Source organism: Tachypleus tridentatus, chromosome 9 (assembly GCF_004210375.1).
Source record: "Tachypleus tridentatus isolate NWPU-2018 chromosome 9, ASM421037v1, whole genome shotgun sequence".
NCBI classification, from domain to species: domain Eukaryota; kingdom Metazoa; phylum Arthropoda; class Merostomata; order Xiphosura; family Limulidae; genus Tachypleus; species Tachypleus tridentatus.
In genome coordinates this window covers 141292517-141316042 of record NC_134833.1, presented here as the reverse complement: position 1 = coordinate 141316042, position 23526 = coordinate 141292517, and the positions used below count along the sequence as shown (strand labels likewise).

The 23526-nt window shown below is 32.0% G+C and overlaps 1 protein-coding gene across 2 annotated transcripts in view; it reads right to left on the bottom strand.

Moving 5' to 3' along the window:
• Positions 1 to 1899: 1899 nt before the first annotated feature.
• LOC143226534 (uncharacterized) overlaps positions 1900 to 23526 on the bottom strand; it is a 90869-nt gene continuing 69242 nt past the window's right edge. For both annotated transcript variants that reach the window (XM_076457612.1, XM_076457611.1), the window contains 3 exons: positions 22121 to 22768; positions 17106 to 17213; positions 1900 to 15870 (listed from right to left, as the gene is read on the bottom strand). In XM_076457612.1, the coding sequence (XP_076313727.1) occupies positions 15709 to 15870; positions 17106 to 17213; positions 22121 to 22588 (738 nt within the window). In that variant the 5' untranslated portion in view covers positions 22589 to 22768 and the 3' untranslated portion in view covers positions 1900 to 15708. The remainder of the gene's footprint in view (positions 15871 to 17105; positions 17214 to 22120; positions 22769 to 23526) is intronic.

Here is a 23526-nt window from a genome sequence, read left to right as displayed (position 1 = left end):
AACACACTTCAACATTATAAGAAGCCTAATGATGTTTCTTTAGTTTATTGACCCAAGCTGTGCTGATAATACTTAAATAGCCGAAACTGTAGTCTACAGCAGAGAGTACGGCTAATCAAAGAAGGCGCTAGGCCTCCATATTACGGATTACCTTTTAACTTTCACCTACAATAATTTAAATGATTGACATATTGTTCTTTACTTTAATTCTTTTTCACTTTAATCGACGTTTTAAGATTTTATAATGCAGCTTTTTCCCGTTGGCGCTGGTGTCGTTGCTCGACCCGCTCCAGCTCTTCTGAGTGATAAGTAGCTTTAATTAAAAGAAATAATTGGTGTATAAAATAAATTAATTAATAATGCGTTCTTCACCAGAACTGTAAAGGAATTTAAAAATTAAATTTGATAAGAATTTCCCTTTACTAAGTTAATTCAGTTGATGTCACTAAATTTTCACTTCTTTACTATTAAAAATATTGACCATAGCAAAAGCTTGACCTCTTTACTGTTCAGACAGATCATGTTTCCATACAAGCACTTAACACAGTCATGTATCTGAGTGTCATATTCGATAACCATCTGGTACGAAAGGTCAACATTGCAATAGTCAACTGTAAGGTTACAGGATAACTAACCTTTTGCAGTGTCAGACTGGAACCACTTGAGGTTTTCATTGTACCTCTTTTCGTTCATTATTATAAAACCTCCAGTCGTTCTTGCATTACTTATTATTGTACCTCATGAAATATGTATAGTCCAAGAACGACATTTCCTCCGCTTGACCTTCAGAATCTAGTTCATCCAGAGGTTATATCACCACGTTTCTCAGTGTTCATCATGTCATATTGAATATATCACACGTTATTTCCTGACCCACAGTGTCATCCTTGCTCACTTGTTAAACTCTCCACATCATATTAAACGGAAGTTGCTTCCTTCAGTTGAATATCTCTTCATCGTGTATGTCTCTTCCAGATGGTGATCCAGGACATGTTGTTTCTCCTATGAAAAAAAAACTGCCCTCAGAAGTTTACGTTCGTCCTAACTGAATATATTTTTGTATTCTCATATCTCGCTTCTCTTCAAAACTGTTTAGTACGGTGAGCGTTAACCTAAAGATCCATTAGCAATGGTCATTATACTCCTAACAGTAGCATGGACTGAAATGAAAGGTACATATGGTGCGATAGGCATACTGTTATAAATTCTTTTTTTACCTTCACTCTTAAGTTCCTAGAATATATGTATCTTTAACTTGTTTAATGAAGAAAAAAATGAAATGTAAAAAAAGTGTCATCCAATTCACATCAGTTAGTTTATTTGTTAACATATGTCTAAAGTGTCATGATTTTACGATTTATTATATAGTAATGTTATTTTTCGGACAAATAAATTTAACAATCAAGAACGAAAAGTAAAAAGGAGCGAAACGTCTTTTGTAAATGTTTCACAGCGAAACGTCTTGTGTGAATGTTTTAGGTTTTAATCATTTTTTATATATTCAAAATACAGAAATACGTCTTTTCAGTTTGATAGAAAAACATCTAATTTATTTTAAATATAAACACAGATATACAAAACTTGCACATATCAAACCTTTTCTAGTATCTTCCAACTCAAATTTCAAGTTAATAACAAACAAACAAATGAAAAAACAGCGACCTAACAACCCAAGGCAACACCCTAATAGCCAAGTAAAATAACCAAATGAATGAATATCACTGTTTCTACATCGCGAATCATATTAGAAATTCATAAACAATATAAAAAAACCACAAAAGAAAACATTTTAGGCATTATTTTAAACATTGTGTTTAACGTCCGTTGAGAATGTAACTTTTTAAGTTAACTTTATTATATGAAACAATAACCATAATTAGGGTACGATAGAAAACTTATATTGTCGAGCTATTTAAAGTATATTTAGATGTATATATATATATTCAAAAAAACAATTTAGCGTAAAGTTACGTAGTTTATAAAATTTATATATACCGTGATAATTTGTAGAGTTTATATTAGATTTCTTTTTTCACTTTGTAAACATAATTTGGGACATTTTAAATCGTTTAGAGGAATACATAATATGTAGTTTCACCATTCCTAATTAAAAATATTATTTTTATGTGATAGGATATGGAGGTCCTTTCTTGACTGACGGTTTACTGGTATTTTGTTGTAGTTAATGTCTCACACTATACTGATATTCATTTACTGTTTTTATTCCATAATAACAATCATACTTCTGTTGTTTTTGACTGTCAGTACACGTTGGTCTCTTTTCTTATTTTTTGTTTAACAGTTTAGATTATTTTAACTTGTACTTGTTTTTTTTATTATATCTGTGTTTCATCAATGTACGATACGAATTTATATTTACAAGTCTATTCTGTGAAAGTTTGATAGTTCTTTACATTGTTAATGATCGTGTGATAAAAGCTATGCATTCTTTTTCTTAAATAAAAAAATTCACTGTCGGTAAAGTTAATTAAAAGCATCAGCAAAACTACGATACATTGACAGTCAATTAAAATTTAAAATATTGTTTCTTCACGAATAATTAGTTCCAAACTGAAAAAAAACCTCTTCTAAAAGTGCTGTAAAAATGTTTTATTTTGAAAGATAATCTAATCAATATCAACAGAACATAAAACGTAAAATATTTTTATTATTACAGTCATAAACAAAAAAAATCTATATTTGTCCATAATTCTTTAACTTTTCGTTACGACAGCAGCTCTTTTAGCTTGAGGTTTTCCACAATAGCTGATTTCGTTGAAAATATGACATGTTATTACACTGTCATTTTTACCTTCACTAGGAGCTTCTTAATGCACCCTGGATGATCGACCCTCACCACAAGACTTAACACTAATTTTACACGAGTTCCCTTACTTTCAGTACTTTACTTCTCAACCATACGCAGTCTTGTGTAGTCATATTTTAGTAACAAATATAATTATCAATAAAAATTTCTTATATCTCGTGCGAAGCAAGATTTAAAGAAAATGTATCTACGGGAGATAAATCCGCCACCCCGGATCGAGTCGCGAACTGCATTCTGGGAACTATTGCTTTAAGGGAAATGGTTAGATGTATAATATATCCATCGTATTCACGAGTCGAGGTACTCTTGTCTACAGTATGGAATATCATCAACAAACAGCATTCGAAACTCACGTCATTTAATAATGTCTAAAAACACAAAACAAAGATAATATGTTTGACTTAATTCATTGTCATTTTAATTTAATTAAAAAATAGAGAAAGCTTAAATCTATGATTTTGATAGTAACCTGTGTTCAGAGTATAGTTCAGAACTAGGCATCAAAAACCTGTAATAATATTCAAACTATGTAATGTATCACGCTTTGCACGTAAAGACTGACGATAGTGCTATGACGTCAGCTGTCTTTTAAGGCGTGTCACACAAACTTGAAAATATTTTTAAAACAACGAAGGATGCTAAAATTGTAGTACGTTAAGCGATCGGTTACTTCAATTTTTGTTTTTCCATGCCTACCGACTGGTTTCAATTTCTCTTCTGTCAGATATCTAAACTATTATCAACACACACAAACACATAAAAGTACTTTAAATCTAGATTTAAGAAGCTACAGCAAGAGATTTTGAAAATAACTTGTAAAAAGCAACAACATTAAATTCATTTTAATAACATATTTTGATCTCAGGACTTTCGCTAATCAGTCATGATTTCGAAAAGCATCGTAAGCATGTGAATGACTTTATTTTTAATAATCCTGAAACATACTACAGAGACCACCTGATTATCACACCTAATAAACATACATAAATACTGCTTCTTTATTTCTTTTATCAACTTTTTTTTTTTACGAAACTTTCAGATCTCGTGTTTTCACGAACCAGTGTACAGCGTAGACAAGTATGTATATTTAACAAGAGGTGGGACTACAAGAGAACACAGTAATTTGCCCTCGATAAACGAATGATATCAAACTTTGCGTAAATTTTTTTTTTTTTTACTTCTGGGCACTAAAGCGATTTTTATACATCTCATAACAATTGTAAAATAAACAATAATAATTTGGCACAAACTGACAGAAAAAAAATATACATATATCAACATTAGTATGAATTCAGTGACAACAGCACACAGCATACACTGTTATAACAATACACACCGGAGATAATTACTTACCCAACATAGATTGCATATTTCCAGCCTCATTTACATTAGACTGATAATTTCACTCTTTTTTTTTTTACTTAACAGATGGAGAGTGCAACTAAAACAAAAAAATTCGAATGTTATATTTAAAAAATCTTATTGTGACAGGCGACAAGAATACCTGTCCTTCAACAATTACAGTTAACAGTTTTTTAGAGGCAACTTTTAATATTTTTTTAGGTTCAACAGTTTAATAATTATTTATACAAAATAGTCTGGACTAAATATTTTAAGCAAGGTTTTAGGATCTTATTCATTCTTTGTCACGATCATTGCTAGCCTAAAGAAAGATGGGGTCGTAGAGTGCGAATGTCTTCCCCCCTTAAACTTTTAAGTCCATTTTGGTGATCACGAAAAACCCATTCCAGTGATACAAAAACTGGGATGATAATACAATTTTATATTCACAGAGCGTTTCGTTTAATAATGTGTATTTTCAATCTGACACGATTTTTTATATGCCTATATGTTTATACAATAAACTGATAGTGACTCATAGCTTAGTTAGGCCTACGTGTTACTTATTTCAAAAACGACCCCCACTTTCGAAAAAAAATCCCGGTGACTTCCACAATTTTGTTTTCCACGATATTTTAGTTTTCGTTTCCCACAATGTAATTTCTCTGGGATATATATTTGTAATTTTATAAGGTCAAAATAAAACTCCATACTACTTCGCATAAAAAAAACAACTGTTTTCAGTTATTTTCTACTTTTTGTTTGTCGTTAAACAATGAGTCACTCACATACTTAGCTATGTGTGTTCAGTGTCAAAACCAGATTTTTAGCGTTATAATTCATTAAAATTATTGCAGAGACACAAGTAGAGGTTTTACTATTTTTGTTTTTAAAGAAATTAGTATGTATGGGCAAAACAATGGTTAAACGTTGTCTAGTTTTTGGTTTTAGAAAATTTTCTCCAATAAAACCGTAACGACGTCGCAAAAACCGTATTTTATTACATTTTATACGAATCAATAGAGAGAAGTGTAAAAACAATTACAGGGATGTTAAAAACAAATTTACACTGATGGGGCAGAGAACCATACTGACCAAAAAGTTCCATGAAAATGAAAACAGGGTCAAAATCAGCTTTTAAACTTATTTTCTAATTTTAGAGAGTGTACACCAGGGCTGCCGCAACATACATTTTGGTAGACCCATTTCATTGTCGGTAGTTCGCTATTATACTTATAATATAAATGTTTCAATGTGCACGTTTGCTATTTTTAGGCAAGACTAAAAAACAAATTACGGCACGATACATCATTTAAAGAGGCTAAAACCAGAGCATTGCCAACTAATGAAAATAAAAGACAACGAAATTATTTTTCTTAGGTATTTGTATGTAAGTATTATACGTGTGCTTGTGGCCTATTAAGTTCAAATCCATTGATTTAATATTTCGCCTACAATGAACGCACACAAAACACAAATTACCACGGAACAGTTGCAGCGTCATCTAACAGTCGCATTACTTAACCTCAGATGATACTGTTGGAGCATAAGATAGTTCGGTAGCATACGTAGTTAAAACAAGCTTAGACAAAACTTTAGCATCCAAATTATTGGTGACCCACCAGTTTTGGCGCATTTGCATTTTTTAATGTTTAGGCATTACTTGCCCAGGGACAAAGTGAAAGCAAAGTCCGTGTTCAGTAAAAAAAACACAAAAAAAACTTATTTTGTTAATGTTAACTTTAGAAGCGCGCAGACAGACCACTTTCTTGAGACTGACACATCAAGAGCGTCTTTGTTTCTAGCTTTCAAGAAGAAATTTGCAGAATGTTAGGATTTAGTTACAAAAATTTATATGAATTGTTTGATATATGGCGTAAGACTAACCGAAAGCATTCCCAATATGAAGAAAGTTAGCAAGTACTGTAATGAATTCAAAAACAGCGAGGTTTTCCAATGAGATCTCACGTTTCCTTATACAAAGGAATGATCAAAAACTATACTCCAAATGTACACGAAAATTAATATGTTGAATGCTGACTGTGGCGTACGTTAGGCTCACAAAGACTATGCATTAAAATGTTTTTGCTGCTGTCCACCCTAATGTCACATAAGTGAAGTATTACACTAAGGCATAATCTAAAAGAAATAAAACCATGCTTCGATTATTTCGCGTAATATTATGGCAGCTGTATGCGCGTGATGTGGTATTATGGCCTCCAAATATTCACTGGTAGAGGCTTCAGAGATTGAAGCTCTGGACCTTACACGAATTAGAACTTTGGCTCCAAAAAATTCATAGATTTCGAAAGTGTTTACTAGATATACACATCATACAAGCCAGCCTATACATATTGAGACTGGGTTTCGTTATCTCCTGGAGCAGCTGTCCCACCTTTATGTATGCCACTATAAGTATTTTAAACGCAATTATACATGAAATCCGTAAAAAATCACTTATGTACACTCTTCCAACAAAACTATTACTTTTAAAAATAAAGCAATCTTAAAATCACATCACATTCTAGCGCTTAAGGAATAAAGAATTTTTCTAAAAGACATGAAACACTTATCAAAATATTAATATTAACCGAACAGTGCGCTTTTCCATTTGAAAATCTTATTTAAAAGCCTATATGGTAAATTACTTAATGCTTCCTGTCAAAAACATCGGAACTTCTCGGCCAATCGTGGTTCCCACGTGTAGTGGGTAACGAACACGGTCGAGGAGACCCGAGTATAATAATAAATTCGTGGTGGTACCACTTGTAAGTAAACATATTTACTTTTAAAAGTAAATGTTTTTAAGCATTTCTTTCTTTAATATTTTTTCGTTGCTTATCATTTCATCTAAACAACTGCTAAACAAGTAGAGTAATACATTTACAAAACACAAATATAAACTTAAATATACAAATAAAATCATAATCCACGGTTATGATTCATATAGAATGGGTTTTTAAAAATCTTATAAGCAATTATTAGGTCTGTACAGCTTCCCCCATTCAAATGCCAAAGCTTGTACGTTAAAAACATACCACTCGAATTTCATGTCTTATAACACTAAAAACAATTGTATATATACATTGCAAAAGTACCATGTTTATGACTTAGTTTCTTGTATCTAATAATACTGATCTAAATTTTTAAAAACAAAGAAACACTAAAAACAAAAACAAAAGACATCAAGAAATGTTTTTACAGAGTATTGAAAATGGGAAAGATTTAAATTAAAATTCATTAAATATTAGACAGACAAAAGACTGGACTGGTGATTTATTTAATGACAATAAATCTTAGTTTTAAGACTAATTTTTCAAGTATTTTTATGCTGTTTTCAATACATATAAGTCTACATGGTGTTGTTAGTATGATTAAATTAAGGTTTGCATTTGTCCGAAAGAACTTAAATGCGGAGGTATTTAAGTTCTAGCTTGCGCTTAATAACTATTACTTCGTTTTATTTCTTTTTTTCTTCTTCTCAGCTACGTATTACAAGGTGAACTCATCTAAAACTCTCAAACCATTCCTTCGGCCCTTTCAATCTTTAAACTCTATGACCAGCCACGATCTAACTGTTGAAAGCTTTCAAAGCTATCTGCTTATTATTTCAAATACAAAATCACACATGTCTCTTCAATTTTATCTATTAGAATTTGAAAAATGTTAAAGTTACCTCCCACTAGTAGCACAGATTTTGGTGTACTGTTCTTTACTCACCCGTTGTAACTTAGGTTTCAGTATACAGTACCTTACCTACCACTAGTAACATAGGTTTTGTTGTAAAGTCATTTATTCACCTCTGGTAACGTAGGTTGTAATGTACAGTTCTTTGATCACCAGTAGTAATGATGTTTTGATATATAGTCCTTTTCTCACCGCCAGTACACTAAAATACTTTGAATATATGTGTGAACATACCTATACCGTCGTAACAAATTATTTATTGATATTCAGTGGACTATAGCTGGTGAATTATTTGATTTTTTTCTTCTCTTCGTTAAAACATGAAATTACACATTTTAGCGAAGAGAAGAGGAATTCAGAATAAAATTTAAAGTTTGTGTAAAAAGTGGAATTAATAATTCACAATATTTATTACTTAGTTATAGTAGTAATTTCAGGGCAGTCTTAATGCATTAAATAATTTTTTCCTCACATTGCGAGACTATCGCTTTGTAACAACCAAAGCAACATACATTTCTTTGCAATTTCACATTTAACTTTCCATTCTCAAGCCTGTAATGAGTTCCGCCAGCCACTAGTTTAGAATCACACGTTATTAATCAAAACTCATCTTGGAATGTATCTAATGCAAATGAGTTACAATCTGAATGAATAATAGATGATTTACGAACGAGAAATCATTATTAGACTTTCCGTATGATGACGATACGTGGTTTTCTTCGTCTAATAAAACAACAACAACAACTATTCCTGAGAATGATATAAACAAGTAGAATTACCTTCATAATACATAAACAACTATATCCTGTAAATATTAATACAATATAAATGAATATACTAATCTAGATCGGCCGTTAGTGACATTTTACACTATATTCACACATTCTCAATTTCTTTTCGGTATAATATTAATATTTTATATCGGTTAACACTTTAGGCCTAACCAACTCATGAAACTAGGGCTACGTTTTCTAATCATGTTTGTTGACATTGCTTTCACAATAAAAAAAAAGATCGGCGCCCTAAAGTAAAGTAAAACTAGCAAACTTAAGATACTCAAATATTAAAGCAAGCACAACGCTTTTCTTCCTTTTAACAAATTCCCGAACAGTTTTTCCCAAACCGAATAAGGTATACGAGATACTCACCACAGATCCTCTTTCTAACGTCATTGTTTGTGGGACACAAACAATTACTTGGCTTTATGAAATATTCAAAATGTCAGCATTTATTTTGTTTAGTGGTAAAACGAAAAAAAAAACCCATAAAGAAATCCCAAACAGAAATTATATTTAATGCATAGGTAATTAGAGCAATTTTCCTACGAGGGCAAGTTTGCTGTTGCAACGCCCCTACACCAATCTCAAAACGTCCGAAAAAGGATATAATTTATAATTATTTTGAGGTGAGTCACACAGTCTTATAAAAATGAATTATTACAATCTGGGCGAGCCAGTTTTGTCTCTATTAATTATTATTCAACTAGTAATTTGTTCTTTTGTATGTGTGCTTTATGTATGCTCACAAAAATACGAAAACTTACATCCGAGAAATGTACAATTTGGCTTTCGTTACGTACAACACCGCGTGATCTCTTGTCTAATGATTAAATAGATGAGCCAGTGATGCTGTAGTAAAAACTTAATGCAACACATCTATAAGCCTAATTTTCACCTTTAATTTGTGAAGGCAGGCAATTTAAAAATATCCAGATTTCATATTTTTGAACGATTAAGATATTTTTACTATACACGAACTATATATATGAAAAGTTTATTCTCTTCGCCACTTGAAAATCTGTACAAGTTTTTATTAATGAATGATGCTATACGTGTCTTTTAACAAGGTAATTTTAAATTTGAGTTAAAATAGTTTTTATTTAGAAAAACAACTTTGTCCACACGAATACATAAAACATTATATAGATGTTTGTGTTGCATCATATTACCCAACCTGCTTGACCTATGCTATCATATTTGAAGCCACCCTGTCCTAAGTGGTCACTTTTATAGGATAGTGACCAAGAGGAGGGAGTCATAGAGAAAGTCAGGTACATGTTCTCAAACTACGTGCTAACAATTCGCTTTATAAATACACAACACACCACATTTAATGTATATCCTTGGGATAATCTATATAGTTGCAATATAATATTGAAATTCAAATATATTATTAGTGTTTGAGACTAACTAGCTAAAGTTATATAATGCAGTTTGAAGTTGACGAATTAATGAATTTTTAATTAGATGTAACAAGCTAGCCATTAAACTAATTTGCTTTAGTGTATCGTAGCTCAAATATATATCAGCTAAAATAAGTATCCCTAACTTATCGATCCGTTGTTTTTAAAACATTTATTTTAGCTGTTGTATATTTTAGATTAATGAAAGCTTTATAGTGCTTCTGTATCTTTAGACCTAACAAAAATACACGTTAATCTAATGATAGTTCATTTTACAGATTTCTTCAGCTTTGGAATACAATATGGACAAGAAATAAGGAATGCCAATTTGACATATCTTTTGTGTAGTTTCTGAACACTTTTAATCTCATAATTATTATGTAAAGGTCAAAGTGTATATTTAGTTTCCAATGTCTTCAGGTGACTCTTATATTAACAATATAGGGAATTAAAGTTCTAAGACATCACATTATATCATTCAGTTATTTTATCTCTAATTTTTTACGAGGCGTCGAGCAACATATTTGCATTCTGATTTCAATGACGACGCTAACTTTTAACAACGCAAATCAAATACAGCGAGCGAGTCAGCGACATCTTTCATTCGAATCGCTGCCGAGTACCACGTCTAACGACTTTATGGCAATAACAATACTCATTTAACAATAAAACAAGTTAAAAATATAACCATTGACAATAATTCTCGCAACAATAGTATCTAAGCCAGGACATCTGTAATAAAAACTCGTGACAATCTCATCTTAGGCTAAAAGCAACCAATAACGACGAACCGTTATCAGTTAGAACAATATGAAAATTTTCAAATAAAGTCCAATATAAGCGATTTTAGTTGTTTAGCCTTCAAGTGTCATCAAATTAAAAAAAAAAAGTTCAACCAACGTGGAGGCTAATGTATTTTAATGGCAAATTCTATAGTAAGATCAAATGTTAATAGATAAGCACGGAATTAAACCAAGAATTATACCAAAATGATAAATTTTATTGAAAAATTAAAGTCAAAAGTTTGGCTTATCTCCAATTAACAACATAAGCTTTATACTGTATGTAGGAATAGTAAAATATTGTTTATTTTACTTATTTATATTTTTAATAATTCCCTCGATAGTTGTTAAAAATAAAACAATCAAAGGCGAAACATCGCAAAACAAACAATAAAAAGGTCACATAAAAATCTATCACAAAGCGCTAAAAAAAAGAATAATGTGGAGTCTAATGTGAAGACTTTTTAAGTCTGATGAATATTGATAAAGAACTTCACAAATTTGTTAGACATTTCGTGCAGTATCTCTAGCCTTAATGAGTTTTGTCAGTGATAATACCTTTTACTTGTATTTAACATATAAATTATATATATAAACAAAATATTGTCACTAAATCTAGTTATGGACTAGCGTATTTAATAGATCTTCCTATTTAACTAAAATACTGATAAAAACGACTACTGTACAGCTTATGAACAGAAATTATTGTGGTAAAACCGAAATCTTCGACGAGGTACTGTTTTAGTATCAACTTATAATTCCATCAATAATTTTATATTAATAATTTTAAATCGAACCAAAAAAAGCACAGGTTTACAGGAAGAATAAGAAAAGGGTTAATCAGGTTTTCTAGTATATATATATATAAAATGATGAAATTCAAGAGAGGAAAGTGGAGTATTTTATTTATATGTATTTAACTGAATCTTTTGAGCCATTAAAAGAAACTGTCATAAACAATCGTAGTACGACTTTTACTCTTTAGATGTCACTTTTCAGAGCAGTCTGTTAATTATGCTCTCGAAGAACCTACACCGAGTGCAATTTAACATCATAGCGCTACTTTCTCATCTTAGCAACAATTACGATTACATTAAACAAAGAACATTGGTATTATTAAACGCTATTCTGTCTTAATGTGGTTTATCTGCCAATATCTTGTATTGAAAATTGTACTCTAATAATAAATAAATAAAAACATTTTTGTCCACTCTAATTTATAGCAAAGGCGCCTGCCTTTAGGTAAATGTTATTTAAAAGTAGTTTTGCTTACATGGACCATTCTATTTTATTATTTTTTTTAGACAGTGGCAAATTTTTAACTTTCCAGTTGTAATAATACAACATACAACTCCGTTTTTTACTTGCCGTATTGCTAAATATATTGGTTCTGGATTCATCAGAAGTTTGTTACATAGATTAGTATGTCGTATTTACCGGGCTATTATTGAAACTAGAGTGATTACCATATTAGTATTGAAATTGGACTGATTAGGAGTTTGTTACAAGATTAATGGTTTGTATTTGTCCTATTGTTACACAGATCTGTGTTTCGTATTTATCCTATTGTTGCACAGATTAGTATTTTGTATTTATCCTATTGTTGCACAGATTAGTATTTTATATTTTCCATGTTGTTACATAGATTAGTGTTTTGTATTTACCATGTTAAACAGATTAGTATTTTGCATTTACCATGTTACACAAATTAGTGCTTAGTATTTTCCATGTTGTTACACAGATTAGTGTTTTGTATTTACCCTACTGTTACACAGATTAGTGTTTTGTATTTACCCTATTGTTACACAGGTTAATGTTTTGTATTTATCCTATTGATACACAGATTAGTGTTTTGTACTTACCGTGTTGTTACTGAAACTGGAGTAGTTAACATAATAGTGACATCTGTACTGGTAGAGTTAGGATATCGTCTCATATTTAGAAATGTATTTTAAGAACTGTTTGAACACAATTCAGTACCATTAAGTGACATTTTCTGCAGTAACTAAATATCTAACGATCTCAAATAAGGTTATCAGATACCTGTGTGTACTCGTTGGACCTTTAATAAATTATTTGAACGGATTGCTGTACATATTCTGTTATATGTGTTACAGATATCAATAACGCATAACTTTCTACTAAGTTGACACGTATAACTGATATGAAAATATTTTTATTTCCTTTATTTTAAAGAAAAATCAGTTTATAAAATGAAAAACTGCTGTAGAAAGGATATGAAGATAGAAAGGAATTAGTGTAAAGAAAAGAACACAAAATGGCTCAGAAAACTAGAAATAGAAATAAATGAAAAAAAGCACAGAAGATTTTTGACGTACTGCAAGCGTTCAATAAAACTGACAAACTACAGCGACCTATAGTGGAGATATTTGTTATGAAGAATTCTTTGAAATATTTACATATTCTCACATTCAATATTTTAAATTTACACTTATTACAGCATTCATACATCAGAAATATCAGATCAACAGACAGTAAAAAATTAAAAAAGAGAACGAAATAAAAATACAAGTTATGAACAAATGATTATATTTTTAAATCACTCCAATATTCTCACATGCTCCACAACACGATTCAATACAGAAAATACAAATGAGTATTTAATCATTAAACAGTCAAGAAGTGGTTTAAACCAAATTAACTTCTTACTGCCATATTTGCATATCTCACTGTATCACGCTGTATACTGCACAACATACCACAGAGAAACATAAAACGCGCAGGGTTTTAGATCAAGCAAACATTATTACGTCGTGAAAAGATATTTTGAATTGTAAGGAAAATGTGTAGAACATTATGGTTTGTTTGTTATTTTTTTAGAAAAAAGTCATTTTCAGCTACTTGCTGTAACTACCGCGGGTAATTGAACTCCGGATTTTGGCATTGTAAATACGAAAACTTAATACTGTTCATTGAAGGACAATATTAAACTTATTAAAAGATCCTAATGGTTGATTGGATCTGATATCGCGATCAACTTTACAGTAAAAATATTTCTCCGATTCGTAATTGTTGTTAATCGTTCATTTCTTGAACTGCTTTAAAGACGCTTCTATCACGAAGTTTTTCACGATATCGAAATTAAGTTTGAAGCCGAATTTATTTCTAAAGCATTCAGAGAACCACTTGAAAACCCCACGATAAAAAACTCTTATATTTACTAAAAATATCGCTGTTATATAAAATCCAGCATTTTACTTAACAAAGTCAAACAATACGTTATTTCGTAATTCAGCTGCCTTTACTATCTGTACTGCGAATCAAGGGTATCCTCAATATAAAGGGAAAAGATCTGTTGTTTAGTAAATATAAGTGAAAAATGAAACACGCATTCAAGACAAGCAGTTGGTAAACAGAACAAGTTGTTAGACGTCTTAGTATTGTTGAAAGTAGTTCCGTTGCACGAAATTAGTTTCTCCGTAATCAATACTTCTGATAATTTGCTCTATTTACTGTGGTTTTCATTAAGTATTAACGCAGGGTATTGCGTTCATTTATTATGAACAGTAAGGTCTAGGGGAAAACTGAATCGGTATACATAAAGCAGTAATTAGTTTATAATTAAGTAAACAAATTATAAGACTTAATCACCACATGCAGGGGCAGTACTGAACGAGAATAATAAAATTCTGAAAAAGAAAACTCCAGAGACAATAATTTCTTGTGACGTCAAATTGTTTTACAGTTAGGCCTAGTATGAAATTAAGAGTGTTATTGATTATATACTTGTTTTAACTTGATTAGTTTAATCATTTTCTGTAAAAAAATACGTACAAACTTCCAAAACTAACTTAATGTTCAGCTTTAAATATAAAGAAACCTCGCTGTACAAACATGTGAAAGGTAGGCCTAATTCATTACTATAATTTTATAAGCAGACAGAATTTGATTTCCATAAAGGCCTAAAAACATTTCACGTATAAATGATATTTTATATTCAGTTCATCAAAACATAAACCTAGATTTGTAAACATTTAAAAATAAAACTATACTTACAGAAGAGCAAATTCATTCCTAAAAAAATCATTTGAATATATATTGTATTTGATTTGAAGATATACGTATATATTATGTTTTAACGTGCTTCTATATCACACCTAAAACTATATTTTAATGCATAAAATTTCTAACAGCAAGTTAACACTTTAAAATTTCTCTGAATTCATAAATAATATTTTCGAATGAAAACCAAGATTTGTTTGGATTTTTGTAGTTACTGCAATGATATTCGTGTTATCATAAATATAAATTCAAATTATATTATCTAATTTATCTTTTTATCACCAGGATTCTTCATAGGCAATTATAGAGCAATAGAAATGTATCGTTAAAATTCAATTAATAACTTTTTTTACTAGGTAATTCTTCTTGAGAAACACCAGAAGTTTGAATAACATAACATATAGAGTCCGTTAGGAAATAGGTTAAAACCATCGAACTAAAATATTATTTCACAGCTCAAATTTATACTCACGCTTATATATGTGTACACATGTGTGTGTGTACATATGTTTCACACTTGCTTTCAAGTGGCTCGATAACATAATGTGGTGCATAAGAAATTCATTAGCGTATTTTGATACATAACGTATAGTTATTCCACATCTGGTTCTCTTGAGACGTGAAAGTTTTAACATTTTAAGTTCGGCATAGAAACAGTAATGATGAAGAGTTTTAAGAAATGAATATAAAAGACAGATACGTAGTTCACCAATGCATATGAATGTGTTCATATAATTTTATAATTCTCCTAAGGAAAAAATTATGAATAGAATATATGCAAAGTAATAATCACGAGATATTCTCCTCCTATCTCACTAAATATCAGATCCTTCTCGATATTCATCCAACTCTCGTGAAGTCTCGATTTATGTGTGATGCGGAGGATATCCAACCTGCAGTGCACATGATCTCTGTGGCACCGAGCAGTGATGACATTGTAAAAGCTCCATTAAATAGCTTTTTTTCTTCTGTAGTTCTTGGATTTCTTTCTTAAGGGCAGAATTATCTGTTTCTAAGTGATTTGATTCCTGCAAAAATATGTATTAATTACATTTATAATATATATTTTTTAAAACAATAGCTTTTTACTAAGCTTTACATTATAACGCTCATTGCTTACTATCTATGCTATATTGCCTATACTAATAACCAATTGTAGTTAAATGTACCTACCTCTATTTATTCAATGTTTGACTTCTTCCTTCAATTTTTTTTACAATTTTTTACTCCAATTGAATGTAAAAGAATAAAAATGTCTTGGTAAGAGTCATGAGTTGTCCCAAATTACAGGGATCCAGGGAAAATGGGGAATATACAGATTTGGCTAAATCGATTTACTTGAAAAATGTATACTCACATATAAAAACCATTAAAATAAAATTATTATTTCAGATTTTGAATACAGTTACAAAGTCTAACTTTAATATGGAAGCCAAAGGGGTTTTTAGTGTTCGCAAGACTGGATTCACGGGTTCGCGTGAACACTTGAATGAACATACGAGTATGTACATTTAAGTTTTCATACCGGAATATCCAAATGAAGGACCAAGGTGAGTTAGGAGCTTTTACGAATGGCTGCACATATTGCATACAAATTAACGTGGATATAGTTTTGCGTAGTCGTTGTTTCCAATGGATCTTCTTGAATAATTTGGTTAGTAAGATTATAAAGAGATAATGATATACCTAACTCTTACGATTGGTGTTCTGGCGATGTCGCCTTGCATCTTAAAAAATTATAAAAACATAATTTCGTTTAACTTTCAGGAATACTTTCTCTCGTACCCCGCTGATACAACGGTGAATCTACGAATTTACAACGCTAAAATCAGGGGTTCGATTCCCCTCAGTGGACTCAGCAGATAGCCCGATGTGGCTTTGCTATAAGAAAACACATACTTTCATACGCACAGAGTTAATAAGTTAATTATTTCTGGATTGACTGGTTCTAAACACGCTCGGATTACAACCCTAACGAATTACAAAAATGATTAAGCTTACTTTAAGGAAACGTTGATACCCTATAAAGGGCAACTTTATAAAAACAACAACAAGATATTTGTTTCGAATTTACCTAAGAATAATATATTGCAAATCAAAACGAAAATAATATTTTGACCTCACAAAAGATATGGGAATTTTCAAGAGGTATTTGAGTACGTACAAGTGATTTCATAAAATCGAAGTTAAAATATTAAATCAACATCAAAATAACCGCATCACCCTCTTCCGACGAAAAGGTTTGAGATAAGTCAAAACTTACAACAGCCAACCACTGTGTTCGTTCCTTCTTTTTGTTTCTACACTTGGTTGCAGCCAATTTATTTCTTTCTCGTCGTCGCTTTCGTCTTTCCTCGTCTTCTGGTGTTAACTGAAATCGGTTAAATCAAATTAACATTCTATTCTCAAACGTTAACTACATACCTCGAAAATACTTTAAAATATTCAGCTCTCACGTTACTATGACAACTTAGGCTTACACGTATTTAAAAAGTTGGATTTTTTTTTTTAGTCAATGCGTGAATTTCCAGTTTTAGATGGGAAAAAATAACTGGTATTATCTGCGATGGAAACAAAGCTGGCACTATTCCATTCGTCGTATGTACTTCAAACTTTAGACAGAAGCAAAGTGGGCATTGTTGTACTCAATGTATTGTAGCTTTCTTAACAATCCAAGAGGTAAATAATGTTCTACCACTCTAACCTTTTTGAAAACACATTAACAAATATGAATTACCTTGAAATGTACAAGCATATATTACGGCTAAAATATTCAGAAGGAGGAAACACCAGTCTATAACTCAGAAGGTAAATTTATAAAATAAATATAAGTAGTGTTTATAAATATGTATATTATATAGGCTCATTTGTATTATTGATGAAAGTGTTTGATAAACCTTATTAGGTACTTCAAGGAATCATTCATTATTAGATCTTCTGCAAGAAACCTAAACTACATATTTTTCCGTGTATATAATCATGAATATATCTGATAACATTAAAGCTTTAAAAAAATCAAGTTAAAGAAGGTCACATGACACTAGATTCTAATTACGAAAATTTAAAAAAACCTAACGACAAATTGAAGCTAACTGATATTTTTAATTCACAGAGGGAGACGTGTTGGACAACAGTAAATTTATTGACTTCATTTGTTCGAGAATTTCCCCACAAATCCGCACATTGAAAATCTTTTTTACCTTTTGATTAGAGGAAAGACAGGTTGTCAGCAGCATTCGCCGCCAATTCTCGTACGTCACTATTACAGAGCATCCATGGTCCTAAAGTACGTAGCAGGTTTTAGCAAGAATGAGCTACGAACCGTGAACCTTCGGATTTGTAATTCGAGCATACTAATCAGTAAGCCATACACGGTCTAAACAACAATAATAAATCTCTTCATCATGAGGGTAAAAGAATGAGATCCACACAACTTTAAAATGCCTTAAGATGTCATTTCATAATGCCCCTCTCTCACTATATTAGCATGGCGGGCCCGGCATGGCCAAGCGTGTTAAAGCGTGCGACTCGTAATCTGACGGTCGTGGGTTCGCATCCTCGTAGCACCAAACAAGCTCGCCTTTTCAGCCGTGGGGCGTTATAATGTTACGGTCAATCCCACTATTCGTTGGTAAAAAGAGTAGCCCAAGAGTCGGCGGTGGGTGATGATGACTAGCTGCCTTCCCTCTAGTCTTACACTGCTAAATTAGGGACGGCTAGTACAGATAGCTCTCGAGTAGCTTTGTGCGAAATTCAAAAACAAACAAAACAATTAGCATGGTGACTAAAAAACAGTGCCGTATACTAAAAAGCAATAACATTTCCCTTCGACATATTGTATCATTTAATTAATTGCACATAACTTTTATAATTTAATTGTTTATTTGGAATTAAAATTAATTCAGCATATTTGTTTTCGGCTCACTTTGCCCCTCCCCACTCAGAAAAACCTTCACGGACGTCAGAGGATTCGTGGTTCCCTCTGGTGTGAAAATGTCACGTTTGTTTTGTTTCTATTCTAACTTATATACATGTGCAAGATTAATACATCGACATAAGTTATCATATTATACTAAACTTACAACGAATAGGTTCTGGATAGTGTTGTTAAGTCACATGTTATCATGACAGGTCATACTTCGATAACCTGGTTACTGATTGTTATACTTGTGTAATACAAAGTGAATCAATAATAACGGTGCACACAAATACAGCACTATTGGTTAAACCATTTTGTTCCCTGGGTCTAAATTATGAACTCGCCAGTAACAGCGGTGTATTAAAATACAGTACTATTGGTTAAATTATTCTGTTCCCTGGGTCTAAATTATGAACTCGCCAGTAATAGCGGTGCATTAAAATACAGTATTATTGGCTAAATCATTGTGTTCCCTGGATCTAGATTATGAACTCACTACAGAAATCTCTTTCGCAGTACATTAAAACGACAAATCAATGTTTTGTTTCAGCTTTCAAGTTATAAACATTAAATTCTAAATTACAATGTATAAACTTCATTATGAAGATTATTATGTCCAGAAGTCAGAGAAATTAACTGATTGAAAATTTTCAATGACAACATGAAAAAAAAATCGCAAATCGATTTTTGAGACCTTCAAGAATCGCAACTACGTAAATAACCTTGTTATTTTAGTATTCATAACATAAAATACAATATATATATATTTTAAAACTGATTTTCTTGTTTCCAGACCCGTGAATAACTTATAAAATAATAATTACATTTGTACTTCTAATCAGAACTCCAAAACAAAATTATTAATTGATATATGGTTGTAAAAGTTGAAAAAAAGAAAGAAAACGTTATACATTTATTTTCTAAGGTTAAATGCCTTCAGATATTTAATTTTAAACTCAGTGCAACAATTTACCAGGTGCCAGGAGTGCCCCCTTGTGGTTTAGCGGTAAGTTTAACAACAATGCTAACATCGGGGAGTTCGATTCTTCGTAGTGGACACAGCAGATAGATCAGTGAGGCTGTGCTAAAAAAACAACAATCGCAACAAACCTTTTCCTACAAACGAAATCTTCAAAATTTTGATGCGCGGAATAATTTCCACTCATCTAATTTAGTAAAATAGCTGACGCACGTTTTTGTGTAGGTGAAAATTTAGCACTGACCCTATTCTACCGTTAACGTGGAGAACTTTATCAATCGCATCAGAACATAGTAGCATAACAATCTTATCTTGCCTGGACAACTGGTGGAAAGATATTTAACTATTGCCATCATAGCTGGAATACAAAGTACCAACTTACGTGAGACTTCTTGTGTGTGCGAGGTTAGCGATTATCTTAAAAACATTTTTATTTTAATGGTCTTTACGTTTTGTGCTTACAATAACGCTAATCTCAACACAGTTTCGACGAAGTTAAAAACATATACAACATGTTAGAAAAACAACAACAACCCATAGATGTTGGATAAGGCATTCGACTCGTAATCTGAATATCGCGGGTTCGAATCCCCGTTACGCCAAACATGCTCGCCCTTTCAGCTGTGGGGGCGTTATAATGTGACGGTAAAAGAGTATCCCAAAAGCTGGCGGTGGGTGGTGGTGACTAGCTGCCTTCCCTATAGTCTTACACTATTAAATTAGGGACGGCTAGCGCAGATAGCCCTCGTGTAGCTTTGCGCGAAATTCCAAATAAACCAAACCGAATCTGTGTTAACTATGGAAGTATTAAACGTACTGTGACACGCAGTTCAGTTTTTTGTGTTTTTTTTTGTAATACGTTACATTATACGTAACACGATCCTCAACGAATGACGGTCTTTGTGAGTATGTATATGTGTGTATGTCCAAATTCGTCATGTACATGTTTCATATTTAGCGTTACACAGAAGGTTAGAATATGATAACATAACTGCTACGCCTTATGTCTAAACTCAACGAACAAATGATAATATTAACTAGAATAAAAGCATAACTCACTCAAACAAGAGTCTAAAACTTTGTTTTTCGCGCAGAGCTACACGAGGGTTATCTGTCATAGCCGTCCCTAATTTAGCACTGTTATGACAAGAGGGAAGGTAGCTCGTCGTCACGCTAGGGCTACTCTTTTATCATCGAATAGTGGGATTGATCGTCACATTATAATGCCCCATCGCTGAAAGGGCAAGCATGTTTGGTGTTTGTGGGGGGTTGGGGATTCGAACCCGCGACCCTCAGATTACGAATCGAGCTCCTTAACCACCTGACCATGTCGGGCCTTTTAGGCGTTGTAAGTCCTGAAACTTATTGTTGTCCCACCAGGAGACGAAAAAAAGAAAGAAAGAAGAGATAATCACTCAATTTCAAAACAAACAGTAATGAGTAATAGATTCATAGATATCCATGTTACACTGTCCTATAGATATATTGATATCCATGTTACACTGTCCTATCGATATACTGATATCCATGTCACACTGTCCTATCGATATACTGATATCCATGTTACACTGTCCTATCGATATACTGATATCTATGTTACACTGTCCTATCGATATACTGATATCCATGTTACACTGTCCTGTTGGAGTGTTACCCGTTTTCTGTATCCACTTGTATCCTTTGTAAAATAATCTTTTGCCACTTGAAATTAAGCGTTTCGTAAACACCTTCAGTCACTTGCTGCATAGTATGTCTATTCAAATAAATCTTTGTAAGATCTTTCAACAGACGTTTATGTAATTTTCAAGACGCGTTTGTATATAGCACAGTAACGTTTCTCTAAAGGACATCTTCTCATATGATTTAATGCTTAAGTAAAGCTTTCGAAGCTACGTAAAATAACAGTTTTTCTTTCAACCTTTAAGTGTTATATCCAATAGAATTACAATGATAATAAGTGAGGTTACCCAGACATCAACATATATTTTTAGAAAAGAGAACTATAACTCTTTTATTTAATAAAAATAAAAATAATATAAATAAAAATAAAATAAAATAAATTTTAAAATAAAAAACTCAATTTATTCAAAAAACGTATGCGTCGCTCTAAAAATCTCCCCCTAGACACAATCAATATTATTACAAATGCGAAAATTAGTACTTAACAAAATAAAATTCATTTGGGTCATATAAACGCCACCCTACAAATTAATGGTTCAATTAACATAAAGATAATTTTGTAAAGTTTGTTTGAAAGCGTTTATCTTGCCCTGTTTATATTAAACGACTTGATGTTAATCGGGTGAATTTCCCTATACTTTGTACAACGAGGATCGTGATAACCAAGGTTTGGTAATAGATGTACAATTCGATAACTTACGCTTTCTTGAGATTGCATCACGTATTCCGGCTGAATCACATGTTTTCCTTGGGCCATTCTTTTAGTCTGGATGGTCACTCTTAGGCCTTCCTTTATCAGCTGGGACCGGGTCATCTGGACACTAGTCGGCCTGGGCTGCTGTGGTGAAGAAGTGCTGGAGTGGGGAGATCCCAGGGAAGGGGAATTCTGAGAAACAAAATCAAGGGGGGATGAAGGGGTTAACGGATAATGAGGTTGTTCGTAAGTGGGGATAGGCCCGGCGGAATACTGTGGTATTTGTAGTTCGGGTATAGTAGTAACCACTGAGAGGAGGTCAGGGTCAGGAGGACATAAAGGGACATCTGACTGAGTGCCCGCAAAACTGTGCATCATGCAAGACTGGTAACAGTTGTTCATTGTGGGATAAGACTCTATCAATGAGTTGTCTAAACCTGAAGGCGGCGGCGAGAGAGTGTCGTAACCAAACATGGTGGATAACTAACCGAAAGATCCAGTCTCCCCTGATCAGCGTAAGATGAAGGTAATATCTGACAACTAACTGCTTGTAATCAGGTATATACCTCGCTCGTTTTGCGACGGGTATCATCAGCTTCGCTCCCGGGAAGGATATCTTATCTCCCGTAGACCAAAGGTCGTCATACACGGTATCTATAAACGTTAGAGAGAGAGATAAAATTCTGTAGTCATCATCAAACAGAAAAAAAAATAGAGAAGAAACCAAATATTAATTTTTGTAGCTTGTTTACTTTAATAGACAGTTGTATATTGATGTAAATCAGGATTTAAAAACAGTTCTCACCCTACCGTATCTTATGGCAATACAAAAAAATATTCATTGAAAATTTTTACCAATTCTAAAAAAAACAACAACTAAAAATAAAGCACATATTTAAAAAAATTACTTGTATTTTTTGCCGTCGTTTGGTGGCGTTTCTTCATCATTATATTTTCAGAAGACAACGTAAAAATTACGGAATTCAAAACTTTATCTCACTTCATTTCATTAAGGTTAAGTACCACATTTATACGTAATAAAAATTATATACCTATATTTTACCAATTAAGACTTTATCCATCTACTATAGTTAGGCAGGTTTCACAACAGCTATTTTAGGCCATACCTATCAATCCGAAGATTTAGTACTCTCTAAGAAGAATTATTTTTTGTAGAAATACAAAGTGTAATTGAGTGTTGACGCATGATTTTAATTATTCATGTTTTATGGCCTATAAAAAGGAGCTGTTATATAACTGTTTTAATCATTCATATTTTATAGCCAATAAATATGCTTCGTCTATGATATAACAGTGTTTAATCATTCATGTTTTATAATTTAAAAAAAGGAGTTGTTATGTGACAAATAATTTATGTTCTACATTCTACAAAAAAGGGTTGTAATATAGTA